Below are 20,813 nucleotides of genomic sequence, written 5' to 3' on the forward strand. Positions count from 1 at the left end.
AAAGTGTGTTGGGGTAAAAGTTCATCCCTACTCTAAGGGCTTGCCCCAGGCATATGGACAATTTAAAATCTTATTCAAGCCTTTAGAATAGGACATAAGTAGGACTTAAGTGGTGTATAGTTTGTACTGTCGCACTGTGCATCTCTATCTAAGGAAAAGCTGGCAGTAGTTCTAAAATTTTAATATTTTTAGGTTTATCACATTAAACAGTTGAGTTAATGGTTTCAAAATGGCTGTGGAAGATAATACAGCTGTACTTATGCCTCATGGACATAGAACTGAGTATCAAACTCATAATCTTAAATATTATTACCACAATTTTTCCAACAAGTCAGTGAGTGCAGGATTAGTCTAACTTCAAAGATAAACTTTAAAAAACACCTTTTCTTTGCAAAAGAAAATCCTGACACCCCTAATTATTAAAATATATGCCACTTTAAAAACTTTTTAATTAAATATTTGAAATATAGTTTCCCTGTTTTACTTGTGTCTCTGATGTAGACTTCCCCAGTATGTGGTAATGACATCATACATGGTGTCAGCCGATCAGGCAGGGCAGAAAAACACTGGAATTTTAAAAAGTACCTAAGGGAGTCATGCACCCTTTTGCCAATGAGAGTTGGGCATCTAATTTTTGAAAATCCTACCTTGTCTGCACTGTTTGGATAATGTATTTATTTGTTGTAAATGAAAGGGAGAATGCTGAGTATTTGGGATTTGTGAGGTAAGAATAATTTAACCATTTTTTCTAAAATGGAAAAGGATTTGGTAATTTTAATCTACCTAAGGTATTTCAAATGTTTCTATCCTTGAGTAATGAGCCTCCTCTCTCTTATCCTAAGCAAGCATTTTCAGAGTTTTTCATACTGTATCTCTGGATACATTCATTCGCTAGTCCTCTTCAGATGAAGTTTAGAATCCTTTTCTACAAAGTAATGCCAGGTCCTGTTACACTTGAAAGGAAACTCTACTGGAATTAGTACATTTAGCGACAATGCACTCTTGCTAATTGGGGAAAACTAGTTGCCAATGAGAGATATTTGGTACAAGGGCATATTATGAAATGTCTAAGCATTTGATTGTCTTGAGAATACAAGCGTCTATGATACCTGGAAAATCAGGGGAATAGATTTCCCTTCCTTTGGATTAGACATCAGTCCACCCATCTGTGTTGAAAAGAGTTGGATCTATTGGCAAAGACTTGGAGATGTTTTCTGGTATAGTAGCTTGCAAAGGACTTCAGACCTATTTTGGACTTTGGGTTAGATGTCCTCCGTAGGCATAGTACAGTTAGATGTGTCAGTTACTTAAATGTGGAGAGTCCTTGATGGAAGGGCTTGCTGCACTTGCCTCTCCTACTTTCAGCTGTTGACAGGATCGATTGCCTGTAGGATTCTTTTTGTTAAATTCAGTGCAGTAAAGTTGTGATCTTTTAGTATGTGGACGTTTTCTATATACATTTACAAAAAATATCTATGCTGGTATATCTATGTGTTACAGTGAACGGATAGCAGCGTGTTTGTATTAAATATGTATCTTTATATACATAAAATAAATTAGATCAAGTCTTGAAATATTGTGTTTATTTAAACCAAAGAAAATACAGAAAAATAAATGTAACGAATTAAGAATTTGATTCTTTGTCCCAGGGTGCTCCACTCACTGCCGGTATGGTGCCTCCTCCTGATTACTCTGGGGATTATCTCTTAGGCCAATGCCCCGTGCGCAGTTTGCATGCCATCACTCTGGTCTGCAGCTCCTCTTGCTCCAGCACCTGCAGCATCTTCCTTATCACTCAGTGTTCCCCCTCTGGGGTCAGTACATCAACAGTCCTAGGCAGTCTTCCCATTCACTGCCCCAGTGCCACTCCCTCAATGGCTGGTGAGGGAATCTGGGCCTGCCCTTTACTTCAGGTTCCTGTCCGGGGACTCTCAGCTCAACAGTTCTGGGCTTCCTCTCTCTGCCCTCAATGCTCCTTCCCTGAGCTGCTTCCTACACTCTGGTTCCACTTCTCTGTCTAGCTGTGCTAGCTCCAAGAACCCTCTCCCCAGGGAGTGACTGCCTTTTCTCTGCAGCTGCCCCAGTCTGTAGTCCCTTTCCTGGCTCTATAGGTCCCACCTGTTCCTGCACAGATGAGTCTGTTCCTAATTAGCTGCCTCCAGCCAAAAGACCTCTCCTCTCCTCTCCTCTCCCCCCCACTCCGAAACCTAATTAGCTGATTGTGCTCACCTGGCCCAGTTCTGCTCTTGGAAGGCTAGTGTGTGGCTCTCAAACATATTCTTTTATATAATACAGTTTATCCATCACGTAGTTAAACACAAGAGGCCAAATCTGTGGGTCCAGCCAAGCTGTGCAAGAGCTGAGGGTGGAGGGAACGTGGCTGGGATCCTGTTTTCAGCTGGCTAAGGAGAGCGGTGGCAATTCAGCATCTCTTAGAACAGCTTAAATGTTGGTCTAAGTTGTGCTAGTGGGAACAGTCCAGGAAAGAACATTCTGCTGGCCAGCCATTGCCACCCGTGACCTAGCCTGATGTGTCACTTATGAACAGCGGAGGTTGTAGGGCTGATTATGCTGGGGTCAGCTTTCTGGCTGCATTGCTCCCTGAGCAGCGGAAGTAACTAGTTTTAAGTGGGAGAGATACAATTTGGTCCAAAGTATCATTGGTCATTTTAGAAAGCTTTTTGGTATACACAAAAGAGCTATGATACATGGAGATATAATTCTGACAATGCTTTTCAAAGGCCATAATAAAAATGTGTGAGAGATTTAAATGATCATGTTATCATCTTAGGTGTACAACTTGTCCTGTTTACAATGAACAGCAATATCATTGGCATGTTACATGGAAGCTTTTAAATAAACTACAATAAACAAATAAAAAGGCAAAAACAGGATATTTCCAGCTTGCTGATTTGCCAGCAATAATCTTAATGATTTTGTAAGTAAGAGAATCTTTAAAAAAGGAAGTGAGTACAGAATATAAAATCTGTGAATAATAGAAACCTATAAAAATAAACATCAGTGAGAGCTGAAGGACATCCTTTGTATAAATTTGAGAAACACCTGCCTAATAAATTAAAGAGCTTTTAGCATGATTTATGTGCATTATCACAAATATTAAAACTTTCTTTTCACACTGTTTTGTTTAAAAATATGATTTTAGCTTTTTGGACAGTAATTTTGTCTCTTTCACCAGCTGAAATCTTCTACAATTTTGTAAACAGTGGGTGCAGATTGAAACTGTTAATGTTTGTATGAAATAAATGGTCTGAAAACACTTCAAAAACTGTCCTTGGATTTTTTTTTGTATTGTTTATTGAGTAGCAACCCCTCTACACCCCCCCCCAGCAAAAAAATAATTTTCTAATTATGGAAAGTAAATAATCACTGAAGGGCCTTAATGTAATTTTATTCTGCAAGTGAATTAATAACTATGAGATACTTTTTCCTTTAAAGCTGGAGATGAAAACAAAAATAATGGAAGCTAAATTTCATGAAGAAAAGCTTAAATTACAGCAGAAACATGATGCTGATGTTCAGAAGGTAAGAAATGTTTGGATGTTACTTCTGAGGGATGTACAGTACATGAATCTGTAATATTGAATATGATCCTAAAAAATAATTCAGAGCTGAATTTAATTGCTTTAGCTCTTTCAGATTAACGTTAATTTTGCTTTAAAATAAGATGTTATTGTTTGTTGCAGTTGGCAAAAATTGATTTGAAAGGGAGATCTCCAATACAGGCATGAACTTGGAAAAGGAAAATGTCTCTGTGAAAAGTTAATAAATGTGCTAAGTGATGATATTGCAGATATGAGTGTTTGAAGAAAATTTTTTTGCTTCACAACCCATCAACTTCTGTGGCTTCATCTGATGGTGAAACTGTAAATCTGTGATTTTTATCATTAACTAAGACCATCATCTGATTATTTTTTTGAAACTCCAGCTCTAACTCTAGCATTCTGTTTGTAAATTTGTATTACTTGGCTTTTATTAACTTTAGTGTAAAGTTCAGTGTCACTTTAACATTTTCTTTTTATTTTAATTGTTTAAATGAGTGTACCAAATGCATTTTCTTATCACAATGGTTACAGTACTTGGTTTTACTGTTTTATTTTTGACACTGTGCTTGAAAAAGTAGGCTGTTTTAATAAATAGATTTGCAAACTGTTGAACACTTACAATTCAGCTTAACTTAGTTTATCAGACTGTTAGTTTACTTTTGATTCTACACAGCAATAAAATATCACTTAATAATGGTTACTTTGGGCTATGTAGGATTTCTTCTGACTGTGTTGCAAAGCATCACTTTCCAAATGATTAAAAAGACTGTCACCACCTATATTGTTTATCTTAGTATCATGTTTTTTATCATGTTTTTACATAAGGTCACATCTTCTGAGGTAGTAAGTGCTTCTTCGTCCTTAACTCCCATGGAGTTACTGGGAATTGAGTGCTCCGTACCTCACAGGATGAGGTTCATGGGGCCTTATCCTAATTTAGGCTTTACTGAGTGTCTCAGTTTTGTTTTTCAAAACTGAATCACAGACTTGGAGGAAGTCAGTTGACACAACACTATGACACATCAAAGACTCCCATAAAGGATGTTAATATTTGGTCAGGTGCATATTTGACTCATCTGTTCTGAAAGCTTGTAAGTGTAACTGGCTAGTGAAGTTGAGAGTCTAAAGGAAACAGCTTTGTAAGAGTAAGAAATAGTTGAGATGCCTTCCCATCTCCTTAGTTGTTGTTTTTTTCAAACTGCTGTCAAGATTCCATCTTTTGAACTTGTTTTATCATGTTGGGTATGTTTTAGAAGAAGTTAAATAGTTTTGCATTAATCCTTTAATCACAAGACCATTTAATGTAGGTGAGAGTAACATTCAGTTTTGGGGTGGCAGCGTTCTGCTTGTTAAAAGTTTTTAGAATTACTATAAGTTAACATTAAAACATTTTAAACATAAATATTAAGTTTAACATTGAGTTTATAATATTCATTAAAATGTGTCTTAAACTGCAGCCAGAAGCATAACAACTTACATAAATATACATCTTTTTATTTTAATATTCAGATTAGACAGTACTATAAATTTCGTTTGTACAATTTCAGGGGTAAGTGTATTTTTATAAATACAGAGGTGTTTGTATTTTTATAAATACAAATACCTATATAGGATTGTCTTTTGCTGTCAACATATCAAGACAACTTATGTTGTTTAAATCTTTTCTATGAGAATGTGGAAAGAAAAAAGAGTAAAATATTTTTTTTAAATAATCTTGATGGTTTAAGGAAACGAAGGCAGTCCAGATGAGAGGCTTCCATATCCCTACATATCTGTTGCTTTCTTTCTGTGGCTTGCCTCCAACAGTAGTGCTCTCTTGGGATGGCCAGATATATTCAGTGGAGGGAGGGAAGAAGGTTGAGATACCAGTGCAAGGAGTTGGTGGGGGTAAAGACCAGCAAAGGTGGGAAATTAGCCAATTATGCTAATGAGTCTGATAGGATCAAAGTGCTTGACTGGACAGAGAGAACTGGTGATTTTCGGAAGAATGAGAGTATGGAGATATGTTTATGTATAACCAAAGAGTGGTTGTGGACAATGAAGGTAGACAAAAAGTTGTCTTTGCCTTTCTATTGTAGATTCCATTGTACATAGAACACCATAGTAAATCTCCATTATAGAGTACTGTCTTTGGCTTGAAAGACCTACAAAACACAGTAAAGGAATTGAAAGCAAATATATAAATGCTTTCAGAGATAAGATAATGGGGAGAGGGAGTTTTTAATGAGATATTAAGGATACAGGTAAATGTATAGCTGGGAGTGAAAAAGAAAACAGCTGAATACTATTAAAACTGTCAGACATGGAGAGGAAGTTGGTGTGGGTCATCAACGTGCACCCTATATCCCCATAGAGAATGTAGTCCTACCAAAAAGCAGGGTAAGGACCAAAAATACTGTCCTTGCTTTTACTTTTGGAATAGCCAATTATATTTTTTTGAGTGCCACAGCAGGATCACTTGGTAAGATGTCTTACAGTATTTTAAAATAAAAGAAAAAATTTGTTTACCCACTGAATGGCAAAGTGTTAATTCTTTTATAAGGAAAATTTTGCATCTTATATTTTCTTCTCTGTGTTTGTGTTCTTTGATGGGATCCCATAGGGATTAATTGAGCATTTATCAATAAAAAGTATGTTCACATTCTTGGATTGTCTTCAAAACTGTTAAATTTACTGTTATGACAACGGTGTATTGTGTTGGGGCTGAGACAAAGATGCTTGTTCTAGTGGTTGGAGCAGGAATCACAGTTGGGGAGTCAATCCAAAGATCGGAGCCGGAGTCAGAATTGGGAGTCAAGCTAAAGATTGTAGCCAGAGTCAGAGGATCAAGCCAAGGAGTTGGAGTGTCAAGCTGAGTGTCAGAGCCAGATTCAGGGACTGGAGGCAAGAATCAAGAACAGGACAGGATGGCAGGAACAGGTCCTGGAAGTAGGAACCAGGGGCAAGGTTGGAAAGCAGGGTTCAGGAGTCAGGCAAGAAGGCAGGGTCCAGTGTAGCAGCCAGGTAGAACCCAGTTGTGTGGACAACTTCCTCTTCAGATTTAAATAGGAGACCCTGATCAAGCAGAGCTCAGTATGTTCCTCCAGTCAGGCCTGGGGAAACCCTCTCTGATGTAACTTCAGGTTTCGTGATCTCTTCTGCTCAGCCACTGGGTGGGAGCAGGCAGGTGACAATCAATTAGGAACCCTGTGGACCAAGGTTCAAGACCTGTAGAATCATGATGCTCTTGATGCCTTGTGAAGATCATTCTTTTTCAGAATCAGTTCTTTGTCTGCGTAACATTTTCTCTTCACTTTCTCTTTGTTTATAAGGACATTTACACTAAAATAGTATTTTTGTTGCTGAGAAGTTCTTCTCCTGCTGTTGCCTGCTTCCCATCTGAATTCATCCTCTGTTTATAACCATTGCAGTTAGTTACTGTGGAAATGATAATTTCATACTTTTCATTACTTCCATGAGTCCAAAGCATCTCTTGACTACTACTCTTTTATAGATACAAAATTATTCCATTGTTATATATCCACATATATGATATTGTTCTTTGGTTGTGGGTTATATTTTTCTTTTCAATCACAGGTTTGTTAAAGTGTTGTGAATTTCTACTACAGATTTTGGATAGAAAGAATAATGAAACTGAAGTATTGAAGACCCTCTACAAAAGTAAACAGAATGAAGCTGAGGAGACTATTAGGAAGCTAGAAAAGAAAGGTGATACAATGAGAGAACATTTTTTGCTTTCTATTTCTGTGTGGTGGTACTATATACATTAATGACTAAGGGCCACATTTTACCTTTAGGTGCACATGTTCAACTCCTGTTGAATTTCAGTAGGAGTTGTGCTCATAAGTTTGCGGGCAAAGATTGGCCGTAATTTTTCATTTGACTAGGATGCTCATTTGATTCCCTTTGTGCTCCATTTTCCATACTACATTTTTCAAGAGACAGCATGTTCTTGTTAGGTTTAGTGCTTACCGTTTTTTGTGGGGCTTAAAATACCACATAAACAGTGTTTCTTGTGATAGAAATACTTTGATATCTCAAATCCTAATCAGAAGTATCTATTGGGTTTCCGGGAAGTGGGCGGGCTAAGCCCGCCCACCCAATCAGAAGTAGAAAGTTTAGTGGCACATGAATTCTAAAACTTATTTAAAATGATCAGTTTGGAACCTTGTAACAAGTTCAAGATTAGTTTTAAGCTCTGGGTGGAGAATTGAGCAATTTATTTATTCAGTGTATTTAGTCCAGCCCTACTTTATGGTTTATTTAAATCTTTATTTCAAGCATTTTGAATGCCTCAGTATTTGGGAGCCCAATGTAACATATCTTTAAGGAGCCTGATTTTCAGAGGGTAGATGCCCAGCTTCTTTTGAGAATTAGGATCTTTACAGGTACTTTAGTTGGCCACTCAGAATCACTAGTCACTTTTCAAAATTCTTAGAGAATTGCATGTAAACTGCTATTGGTTTTCTGCTGTTCTGGTACATTTAAGAAAAATTGGCAGCGCATAACATCTTGATGCAAGGTATTTAGAGTTGCAATGTTTTTATATTTTCTTATGTCACATACTTACTGAAGGTTTTACAGCATTTTGTATATTCATATTCATGTTTTCACAGAGAGAGAAAAAAAGTCACCAGGAAATATTTTATAAGTAAACAAAACCACAGTGGAAAGAGAACATCCCATATTTGTTTAAATATCCAGTTTAAGGCATGGAATTTAATGTTACATTTGTAAGGAAGTTATCATATAAACAAAATAATGTTTTAAAAGCACAAAGATATCAGAAAGTGATATTAGAAAGGAAGACTGGAGTTATCTGATTGCATTTGTTGCCAATATTGGAAGAGGGCATCTCTTGAATTGGTTTATTTTCTATTTTTTGGCAGTTCAGACCCTTGTTCGCGAGTCACAAGTTGTCAGAGAGACTAAGGAAAAGCAGATTGTGGAGTTAAAGAAGTTGTGTGAGCAAAGCACAGATTCTTTGAACAATGACTGGGAGAAGAGGGTAATGGATAACACTTCATTTGCTTTAAGTCTGAAGTTTTCATTCAATAGAAATGTAGAAAGATCAAAAGTACAATTCATCATATTGATAATCATTAATTTAAAAAAATTATAAGGGACACATGCTACTTCTGAAATTATTTTTCTGTATTCTCTGTGCTCACTTTTAGAGTAACATTGCCAGTTTTTCTTAATGTATATTTCACCTAAAATAGATCTTTGTAAATTTGACCTACTACAAAATTTTGCCATTTTAATTTGTATCCACCACCATCACTACATCTAGTCCTCCAAAGCATACAAGCAAATCCCAGTCTTTCTTTGGAGGCTTTCTGCAAGCCCTATTTTTTGCTTTTGACAAACCCATTTGCCTGGGTATACAAGGAAGGTGTCCTGCCACATTCTTTTGGTGACAGTTTATCTGATGTGGATTTTTTGTCTGTTAAACTGTTGCTGCCCACAGCCACAATGACTCTTTAGAACAGCTATTTGTGCAGTGACACTTAAATTGTTCAATAAAAGTTTTATTTACTTTTAGGCTTAAGGTATCATCAATGTGTGCTGAGACAGATGTATCACAGTACAGCTCCAGCCTTGCCACAATATTGATGCGGCACTTCCCAGAGAGGATGTATTTAATTTTATGTCTTGGCACCTGGACCTATGAGCCAAAGGCCTTGTTAGTTTTTCTTCTTGCTTTGGAAGAGAACTTGCTCATAAATTTTGTTTTTCCCAATAGCAAAGAACCTGAGGCAAGAATGCTCAATGTTTTGTTTCTTACAAAAACAGTGTTTTGATCCTGAATTCATCATACTTGCTCTGCTGGACAGTTAACTAGCAAGCGTTATGCCCAAAGCTGCCATTGTCATCCATGATACAAGTACACAAACAAAAATGCTATGTTAAGTTTAAATCCACTGAAAACCCAGGAGAGGTGTAAAGGCACCATTTACCCCATGGGGCAAAAAGTGATAGTCCAGTATTCCAAGACAATGCAATAAAGATGGATAAGTAGAATATTTTTCTAGTGTATATGAAAGTTATTTCATTTTGTCCTTCTCAAGTCCTTTTTTTCCTTTGAATAGAAGTTGACCTTTGCAAACTCACATCATTACTGTCCTTTGTTATGTAAGGAGTCAAGTTGTTGACAGGAGACAGCATATTTTGCTGATGTAGTGTTGTAGAACAAACTGGGGGCTGTTTCCAGCATGATTTAGAGTCAGAAAAACATGTTGCATTGTGTAACATTTACTTTAAAAAAATGTAATCAGGTATTCTCTGATTTTGTGCTTACTGAAAAGGCCTTTTTTCATCTGTCCCAAATTTTTAATAAAGAAGAACTAGATAAAGTTCTTTTTCTCCTGATAGTAAATATTGAGCCAATGATAAAGTCATGTTAGTTGCTTTCATTGTGTGGAGTTCCATTCATCGTTTGGGTAAGAAGTTTTTCAGTAACTGCTACAAGGACTGTCCTGTAATGGGTATCCATTAGTTTTTTTAAATTTAGTGGTCATTTTAATATTCCTGTATATAAGGATTGGTACTTTTTAATTTCTATTTTCAGATTATTTTTAAAAGCATTATAACTACAATTGAGTCTCTTGCAATTCAAAAATAGATTCATTTTTCCAGCACTGACTTTTCCCCCTCGATACAGTTTTAATTTTCATTCTGACAGTTCTGGGAAAGACTTACATTGTCACTGTTCGCAGTAGACTCTATGAAGAGGTGGTCCTGATGAATAGCATCACTGCATAAATTTGCATAAAAATCATAAGATCAGCATTTTCTGTATGTTTCAGGCACCTGACAAGGAGACTGACCACTGCTGTGGTGTTTTTATTTAAAAAATAAATATGTATAAATTAATATGGTTTTAACAGTTTTCAGAGTGTCATTACCCACATTTATGTGACATTGTGTGTTCTTTAGGTCATTATTGTGAGTGAAATGGGCATGTTTGAAACCTGAGCAACACACTGTAATGGTTCATGCCATCAATCCACCAGACAGGATCTGGCCAGTTTAACGTAAAATTATTGCCAAGGTGACTTGTTAATCAATTTAGATTTGAAGGTCCAAATTTTTAAATATATTTAGGTGCTTAGGAGGCTAAATCCTATTGAAGCCCTTTTTAAGATGAGATTTTTGGCTTTTAAATCAGTTAGGTGTTACAATGCTGGCGGAAGCAACTCCTCAATACCTTTACAAATCTGGGGGCTCTAGCTCTTAACCCAAGAAGGGATGCACTTAGTGTTACAATGGAAGTAATGTGTTGAGCAGTATAGTTGGTAGCTCAAGACTGGTGTCACAGATAACACTCTCTAATTCAGGTAAGTGGATAGTTTTTGTTTCCAGGGTCCCCAGTCTCCTGCATTTTGAGACGTACTGTTAGAAGAAGGAAAGTAGTTGTGGAGAGCAAATTATTTGTACAGTAAAAAATGTATAAAGTTTGTACATTAGTAAGTGGTTCAATTTCAATATTAAAATGAATACAAGAGCAACAAAATTAAAGGCAAAAACTACAAATATATTTTCAATGTTCTGTGAAAGGTAAATATAAATTGGTTGGTGTATACATATTTAAGAGTCTTTCCTTTTTAGTTCAGGAGCAGTGATACAGAAAACCTTATTATGTATTAATAAGGGGGGAAATGATAAGGTTTTTATTCTAAAGGTCAGAAACGTCAGCTATACAGTTTTATAAGTCACTGAATAGTCTGGTGATATTTTTTTTAAATATAGCTCCATAATGCTGTGGCAGAAATGGAAAAGGAAAAATTTGATCTTCAGAAGAAACACACAGAAAATATCCAAGAACTGCTTGAGGACACAAATGCACGTCTTAGTAAAATGGAGACAGAGTACTTGGCACAGACAAAGGCAACTGTAAGTTTTTTATATCCAGATCATGACCACAAATATGAATTGCGATGTTTAGGTTTCATGCACCTGTGCATTTTGGAATGCTCATTTTTCTTATGACATGGTGTATCAGAAAGTATTGGGAAAGGAGTTCAGATAAGAATTACTTTTATTTTGTTCCTCCACAAAAGTGTGCATGAAGACTGTGGGGCTGAAAAACATTTTTGACAGTATTACACTATCATGCTGCAATGCTATGACATTGCTTCATCAAAGAGATAGTAGAAGTAACACTATTTCATTTCAAATGTCTAGGCAGTTATTTTTTTCAACAGAGTCAGATTAGAGATGTTTGAATCTCACTTCCCTGCTTCTTTTAACAAAAGTAAAATGGTGAATTCTAGGGTTTCTGAAAGATGCTGGATTGGTAGCACTGGAAGCTACAATCCAGTGCAGTGTGGACAGTTCCAGTGCAAAATTCTTCAGACTTAACCATTAATGTGCCTTTGATCTGGAGGGGGGATAATCTTTAGGAATGAAGATGATTCAGTCTCCATCTTTATTTAGTCCTTGGTTTATCTGCTGAGACTAATAACAACTGTATTTTCTGTGATGGAGGTTGTTAATTGAAGTTATTCATTTTTGAGGAATGTGATTGAGAGTGCCCTTTCATTACAGTAAGCAACCAACTTTCTTTTCTTTAACTGGGAAAAAAGACTGAGTACATACTGTAAATACTTTATGAAAATGTTTCCTATTATTAATTTTACTTTCTCACCATTTCTCCTTCTATCTATTGCTTCTCCCTGTTCATGAAGCTGAACTTTTCCTTTATTTTCCAGTTCAATTAGTTTACGCCCAAAAAAGGTGGTTGACACTTTGTTTATGAAAGTCTTGAGAGTTATCATTTTGCTCAGCTACTCCTGTTGTCATATAAGCATAACGATAATCTGTTGTTGTTTTTTGATAATGCATAATGTGTTCAAGTCATTTTGTTAGTGCTTTATGTCAGGGATTTTGTATGTGTGATTCTTAAGAGTGTTTTTAAGAATTATTCCACTAGAACAAACAAATATTAAATGAAAAGCTTCCGTTTTGACATTACCTTTTTTTTCAGTTAGCATAATGAGTCCATATAATGCAGAGAGTGTAGAAATAGCAGGATCCTTTTTAAAGGTAGGTATTCCAGAAGTCATCACACATCTCCCTGTAATTGCTCATCTTTAGAGCTCCACAATCACAGTTATAATCTTTTCAGTTTAAAGCCTGGGCGAAACTCACTGAAATCCATTAATGCGGCTACCTCATGAATACGCTAGGAGATGTAAGTGGGTACTTCTAAGGGCATGTCTACACTACAAAGTTAAGTTGATATAATTTAAGTTGACATTCAGCCACTGCAGTAATTAAGTCAGATGGGTGTGTCCACGCCCCACACATTGTGTTGGTGGAGTGCATCCTCCCTAGCAATGCTTGCACTGATGCCCAGCACATTACATTGTTACACTGTGGGTAGATATTCCACAGTTCAGCTAGCCACATGGGGTTTTGGGATGGGCTTGCAATGCCTCATGAGACCAAAATATTGTCATGGGGAGAGGATGGGACCATGGCATCAACCTCCCATGATGCAGTTTCCTCCCTTCCTCTCCCATGATATCAATGGCAAACAACCCATGATTTTTCACACCTTTTTTTGAAAGTTTGGCTTCAGCACATGTATGTCATAGCCTGAGAAGCATAGATGTCGCTCAGCTGTGCACTCTTGTGAGCATTACAAACACCTCGCGCCTTATCCTGCAGTATTTCCAGAGGTGAGACAGGAGCTGCTGCACAGAACATTGTGATGTCATTCAAGCAGCTCTGATGCAAGCCATAGAACAAAACAGTGCTCGGTTGCTGCTGACAGCCGCGCAGCAGTTGAACATGGTGAAGGACCATTTCTGATCCCAGGAAACAAGCACTGCCTGGTGCGATCTCATCGTTATGCAGCTTTGGGATAATGAGCAGCGGCTGCTGAACTTTTGAATGTGGAAGAGCACATTCCAGGAACTTGGTGCAGTGCTTTCCCCAGCCCTGAAGCACAGCAGCACTAAAATGATACTTGCTCTGACAGTGGAGAAGCAACATTCAGTACATAGTGGATGGTTTTGCTGTGGTGGGGTGCCCTAACTGCGATGGGACAATAGATGGCACGCGTATCCCTATCTTGGCACTAGACCACCTTGCCAAAGAGTACATAAACTGAAAGGGATATTTTTCAGTGGTGTTGCAAGCACTGGTGAATCACAGGGAGCCTTTCACCAACATCAGCATGGCATTGTCAGGAATGGTGCATGATGCACACATTTTTAGGAACATAGGTCAGTTCAGAAAGCTGCAATCAGGGACTTTATTTCCAGATTGCAAAATAACCATTGAAGATGTTAAAATGCCAATACTGGTGCTGGAAGATCCAGCCTGCCACTTGCTCCCATGTTCAGCTGCATGGGGGAGCATGTGTGTGGAAGCAACAGTTGCTGCTTTTGAGAGGGTACTCATTTTGTCATTAAGGATAATGCCCACCTAGAAGTGTGGAATTATACAGGCAGTATATTGGAAGACCAGCAGTCACTGGGGTAACCTTTCTTTGCTCAGCCCTCGTCCAGACTAACCCGCGGCATCGGCGGGTTAAAATCGATTGCTCGGGGATCGATATATCGCGTCTAGTCTGGACGCGATGTATCGATCCCCGAGCGCGCTTACATCGATTCCGGAACTCCATCAACGCGAACGGAGTTCCGGAATCGACACGGAGACCCGCGGACATCGATGCAGCGCCGTCCAGACGGGTGAGTACCTCGATTTTAGAAATTCGACTTCAGCTACGTTATTCCCGTAGCTGAAGTTGCGTATCTAAAATCGATTTTAATATCTAGTCTGGACGTGGCCTCAGTCTAGCAATGGTAGACAATCCTCCCAGGAAAGAAGCAGTGGGCAACTAACCCTCACCTAAATTTGTTCTAACACACTTGGAGAAGGAAAGAGTTCATTCTGAATTCCACATAAGTGCTTACAAACCTCAAGGGAGCGCACTGTGTATCATTAAAATACTAAAAGGCAGATAATTTGAAACTCAGTTGTGAACTGTATTTACTGTACACAGTTTATAAAGTAAATATTTGTTAGCAAAAATCAACAAGTCCCTTTCAAAGAGGTATCTTGTACTTTTGTCATCAAGATGAGACATTAAAGAAAAGTGATAGTTTGAATGAACTAAAGGGCAACGTGAAACAAACTTTATTCTGTCATTAATGAATGTTGAATTGAAAAATTAGCATTCAGACCTTGTCATAGGCAACAGTAAATACGGAGAAAAATGGACACAATCTGTCAGCAGGATTGAATTTAAGAACCATCAAAAGCAGACAGATCTTTCTGAGCAGCTCCTGATTTAATAATTAAACAAGGTAGAGTTCAAGGCATGACTTAAGATGAAAGACTAGACTATCACTGAAAATTAGTTTCTCTTTTTTTGTTATTTTAGATTTTTTTCATTTTTCATGGCGTTTCATACTGTCAGGAGTGCCATTTATTGTGAACAAGTGAATTGGCTGAATGATATAACTCTTGTCAATGTTATAATATAAGTGTTTCCCCCACTAAAACAAACATTTATTTATTGGAAAAAAATACTTTAGTGCAGATAGCAATGGTTATGAAGTGTGTGTGTGATTTAGCATCGATAATTATAATACACTGAAGCAACAATGGATTACTAGCTATGGAAACACTTTATGAAAATTTATGAAAGCTTTATGGCTTTATGAAAAAGGGTTTTTGGCATTAGTTTTATTACATAAGTAGTAAATTTATTTTTTTACTACTCATATATTTTCAGCCATCTCTGCCATAGACCTTACTTTACCATTATCCATAGCAGTAGTCCTGTGGTAAGTGTATATATAGGAGGATATTTGGGAAAAAGAGAGAGGACTGGGAATGTGTGCACACCATGCAAGTGATTAATTGCAAGATGAGTTAATGGTCTAAATCATCAAAGTCAGCAGTCATTCCAGACTTACATCTGTGCAACTCAGAGAAGAATGTTTGGGGGAGGGATTTAGGGGTATGTAATTTTGCTGAATCAGCCAACTTGAGGTCCTGAAGAGTGATGTCTTCTCCTAGAAGCTGAATCTCACCTGTGTAATACAACCAGACACTTAGAAGAATTGAAAGCATAGTGTTGCTCCTTAAATTATTCCCTCCCCCCGAACACTCATGCTGTATATTTTACTAGACTGTGACTATTTATGGTAAAAGGCCCTTAATAGTTACATCTCATAATTTGTGATATTCTGTAGTAAGAAATATGCTGTGCTGCTAAAAGGCATCTTCACCTCCTAACATTTTAAATAATATTTTAGGTGAATATTGATGCTTAATATTGACTGAGTTTTTGTATTTACTTTTGTTAAGATACAGAGGAACTCACAGTCCCTACTCTGAGAAGTTTACAGTGTAATTTAAATGGATAATTCAAAATGCATTGAGAGACCCAGAGGAAGGCTCTGATTTAGCACTTCTGTGTCTTTTTAAACATTTGGGTGATAGTGTTTTCCACTGACATTGGTTAGTGTTTGTCACATTAAAAATGTTTTGGGAAGGACATGTTTTCTAAGTGAAAATGCAAGAAGAGGGAATTCCTTATGGTTGGGTGAAAGTAATTTCAAATTATAGATCTGTAGAAAAAACTCCTAAGAAGAGCCAAAACAAATCAATAGTTTTGGAAGATCCTTGATGACTCGTTTGTAAATTGAGAGTGAAATCCACCCAGAGGGTATGAAATGAATACCCACTGTGGTTAGATTAGTGCACAAATCTAGAGTACGAAAGCTTTCACAATTGATTGGACATAGTTTAATATAGTCTTTTGCTTAAAGGGCCAGATTCTGAGCGCTGATGTAGCTGCTGCTTTGACAACTGTTTTAGATCCTGATCTTGCATTAGACTTCCTATGGACAGCCTCGAGATGCAACATCCATGTAGTCCAGGAGCTCTAGTGACCCATACTGTGCAGTGCACATTTCAAGAGGAGTATCCAACAGCTGATGGATTATGGGGGGGAATACCCACAGTACATTGAACAGCCTATCAGAGGATTCAGGCATATTCTTAAATATGCTCTTCATTAAGGAGCATACTGACCAAAATACTGACTAGATAAAGGATGGCTCCTCTTATTAGTACTACATGTACATCATAAAAATGCCAACTGTTTTCATGCAATTTATAAAAGATATTACCCTGATTTGAAACTACTGTATCTTGTTCTAAAATATACAACCATCAGTGCAATTCCATATTAATTGTAACACAGTTTCATTGCATGCTACAAATTTCTTAGGGGATTGGCTTTGTTGTGCCTCAATTGACCTCTTAAGTTATCTTTGAAGATAACTCTTCTCATTGGCAATTAAGTTGATAACTTTTTTTCTTGCCAAATTTCCCCCAGCTGGCAAAGTGGGATATCCTCCTTATTTTATTCTATGATTCAATCTATTGGGTACAGGATGTCTGAAAGCTGCTGTTTGTCAAAACGAAGATAGTAATCTCCACTAGCTACATGACAAATCCTGTAACTTAAAAGTAAAATATACTTGACTTTCTTTGTTGTCTAAACAAACCAGACCCTGCAGCTGGCTTTGCATTGTTGGAAAGAGTCTCTTTCAAAATGCAACACAAGTGTTTGGTTAAGTTTGGTGTGTTTGAGAAAATATTTTAGACTGTTTTGCAAAGCTTAAGTAATGCTATTCTGATTGCATGAGTGTGTCAGAAATGTCTCCAGGCACATTTAAATATACTACAAAACTTGAATGGAGTTGACAGATGTTTGAGTTTTTACTTTCCTTAAACAGAGGGTGAAAATATTCTTCCACTTCCTCTCCCTTCCCCCATCTCCAAACCTTTGTTAATATAAAAATAACTTTGATTTGAACATCCTGAAAAGGCAGCTGTGTCTTATTTTCCCACCTCTGCCTTCCCAGGAATTCTATTCTCATTTCCTTATACACTAAGATTACTTTAGGAAAGAATGGAGAAGAGAAAAAATATATATTTTTTGGAATTCTTAGATATTTTTATTTTAAGTTCTGAATGCTTTGAAATTGTGTTTAACACAAAAACGTTCAGTGTACATTTATAATGTATTGAAAAAGGATTCGTTATAAGGAGAGGTAAACATAGAGGGAAGCAGGCAGGGAATTTGGAATGCCTGTGTACTTGGCCTGATCCTGATTGCTATGTCCCCTTGAGCCAGAGTATCTCTCTCTGTGTGCTTCCAACTTCCCATTTTTGAAATGGGGATAATGCCACCTTCCTCATGGGGTGATGTTTGTATTTGTGAACAGTAGTTGTTAATATTTGTAAATTGATATGAAGACTTACTAAAAATGTGTCAAATATTATTGAATATTGTAATAAATGTATCATCATCAGTCCTCTTAATAGCCTCCTAATGTATAGCATGCCACACTTATCTGTATATCTCAAAATATCTCATACACATATGTGAGCATGTTTACTCAGATACATAGAGAAACAGTCTTTTATGTATGGAAAATGTCTTTTATCAGCTGCTATATCATGTTATTTTTCCAGTCTCTTAGATGTGACACTAAAAGAGACTTACTGCAAATAATGAACAACTTCTGAATTCTTCAATTCTTTGGTACCTCAGTATATTTATTGGGAACAGGCATTGGCCATGATAGCATTTTAGTAACTGAATAAGTATTTTATTACAGTAAACATTTGGTGCCAATATAACGTACAAATTAAATAAATTGGATTTCATAACAACATTATAAAGGCTTTATCTGACCAACTGACTTGTTTGTTCTTGAAAGAGACTATAAATAAAGAAAAATATATATGTTTCCTAGTATTAGTCTTGAAAGTTTTTTTGGGGGGCTCTGTCTTACATGAAGGCTGTCTATATTGTCATTGGTCATAATGTTGTTTGTTTCTGACAGGTATGAAGTAGCTCAAGATACATTATCCTTAATAGCAATTTTTTCTTTAAACTGTTTGTTTTGCTTCATATTATAAAAACTTTATTCTATAGAAATCTAGTGCGAGTATTGTTCCAATTTGGGTCTAGTGGCAGAGGTCACACTTTTACTTTGTTTGAAACATGAATATTTTGAAAGCTTTGATACATTATAGAATTTACTGTCCTGACTGATGACAGCTTTGCTTTTATAACTTTTGTTTCTGTGGACCACCAGAGAACTGCAGTTACTCTAGGCTGTTGAATAACAACAGGAGTGTGCACTAATTTATTCTTAACAATGACCTATTCTTTTAGAACCAGATGGTCAAAGAACTGGAGGCCCGTGTCCAGCAGCTGACTGTAGAGGCTGAAAGTAGTAATTTACAGCGTCAGAAATTATCTCAGGAAAAGACTGATCTAGAGCAATGCTACCAAGCAGTATGCACTGAACTGCAGGAGATGAAATCAAGGTAATTAATAAACTAGTCAGAGTTTAAACCAAAGCAATTCCAAAACTAAACATCACTCCCTGTCTTCAAGAAAATCAGTGCTCAATTATTCAGCCTTAGGAAATTGTCATGAAAATTTACCAACCCAGGTGCAAAAACCACTGTTCGACACTTACCAGGATGTTGATCATGAAAAAAATATATATGTTTTACATTGTACAATTTTATTTTACATTTTATCAGTTGAGAGGACTAGGTGGGTGTGTAGAATTTTGCAGAAGCTTCAAAAATTACATAAAGCAAATAAAATTTGAAGCCAATTTCCATTTATTTTTCCTTTATTATTACTTGTAGGTGCAACTGCCTTCAGAAAGAGAAGGATCGCATAATACAAGATTATGAACAGAATATTCAACAACAGCAAAACAAATATGATATTGACATAAATTTTATGAAACAGGAACATGCTCTCTCAGCAGCTAAGGTATGTTTACAGACATATAACCTCCCAGGAATAATGGGCATAAAAATGCTTGCCTACCAATTACGTATATAAGAGGACACACTTTCCAAATGGTCTGTTAGGCTTCAGTCCTGCAAATATTAAGGCACGTGAATGACTTTACGCGAAGGATGTATAATATATCAAAGACCTACTCACTGGCTGTGATGGCTTGGGGGGAATCTGTCTGTAGAACTTTTGAAATTTGGTTGATATTGTGAAGTTGTGTTATGAAATTGCTGTAATTTTTGAATGCCTCAATATATACGTGGATTCCACCCCTGCATGTGTGACCGTGTCCATCCTCCTTGATGATATGCAGTGGAGGGTTGTTAGAACTCAGTGACCTCTATTCAGGTGAAAACACCTTGGAACATTGGGTTGGACTCATGCCTAGGAAAACTAGTTATATCCTACCCCTCTGCAGGGAGGTGGGAAAATAGGAGCAATGGAAAATAACTAAAATATAGAACAAAGAAAGCCAGGTGTTGGAAAGGGCGGCATATAAAGAGAGGAAGAGCACAGCTAAGAGGAGAGGAGGCAAGCTGGGGAAGAAGACTCCATGAAGGAGAAGTAATGAAATATGAGAGCCTGCATGAGGGAGCAGATCATGTCTGCCTCCCTGAGCGCAGATGGCCATCCAGGGACTCCCAAGGGAAGGATAAACTAACAAAGGGCATTGTGGTTAGGATACATATTATTTTGTATGTGATCTGTACTCTTTTGTGCATTTTATAATTACATAAAAGAGCAGTAATATGCAAGAATTCTGTGCAAGATGTCTCTATGTGTTATATACTTCACAACTGCCACATTCCTCCTGAGAGAGTTAAATGGTAAACCGTTTAGCTGAGCTCTTGTTTTGGATGTATGAATGTAACTTGAACATGCAAATTTTGACAAAAAGATTAGAGAGTTGGGTGAGGCCTGTTTGAAAAATTGTTACCAAAAGAGTTATGAAGAAAAATATTTTTCTTCAGGTACATATTAAAATATTGTCCTGTTTTTATTCATGAAACATTTTGTTGCATACATCTTTGAACTGAACCTTTTAAATAATCAGCACAAAAATGTAAGAAATTATTTTTTTTATAAGTCGCCTTTGTGATAGGTTATCTAGCCTACATCATGTTCACATCAAATATATATTATAAAAACATAGCAAATTTCAAAAACTGTAGCGTATTCTAAACTATTGGTTAACCTAGAGCAAACATGGCATCCACATTTTGGTCTGAATTACTGGAAAGCTAAGATCTCTGATAAGAAAATGATAACTGACTATCCATTTTATTTTCAAAGTTCTTTCTTAAATCAGCTGCCTGTTTGTTTTGTTTTTTATTTTTGTTTTGTAATTTTTGACTACAGTCCCATCTGCACTCTTATGGACGAAT

The 20,813-nt window shown here is 36.8% G+C and overlaps 1 protein-coding gene across 2 annotated transcripts in view; it reads left to right on the forward strand.

The window, feature by feature from the left end:
- The window catches only part of CEP112 (centrosomal protein 112), a 278,377-nt gene that overhangs the window by 62,536 nt on the left and 195,028 nt on the right, over positions 1 to 20,813 (forward strand). For both annotated transcript variants that reach the window (XM_030534468.1, XM_030534469.1), the window contains exons 9-14: positions 3,457 to 3,543; positions 7,172 to 7,271; positions 8,453 to 8,571; positions 11,316 to 11,459; positions 18,784 to 18,938; positions 19,272 to 19,401. In XM_030534468.1, the coding sequence (XP_030390328.1) occupies positions 3,457 to 3,543; positions 7,172 to 7,271; positions 8,453 to 8,571; positions 11,316 to 11,459; positions 18,784 to 18,938; positions 19,272 to 19,401 (735 nt within the window). The remainder of the gene's footprint in view (positions 1 to 3,456; positions 3,544 to 7,171; positions 7,272 to 8,452; positions 8,572 to 11,315; positions 11,460 to 18,783; positions 18,939 to 19,271; positions 19,402 to 20,813) is intronic.

Source organism: Gopherus evgoodei, chromosome 15 (genome assembly GCF_007399415.2).
Source record: "Gopherus evgoodei ecotype Sinaloan lineage chromosome 15, rGopEvg1_v1.p, whole genome shotgun sequence".
NCBI lineage: Eukaryota > Metazoa > Chordata > Testudines > Testudinidae > Gopherus > Gopherus evgoodei.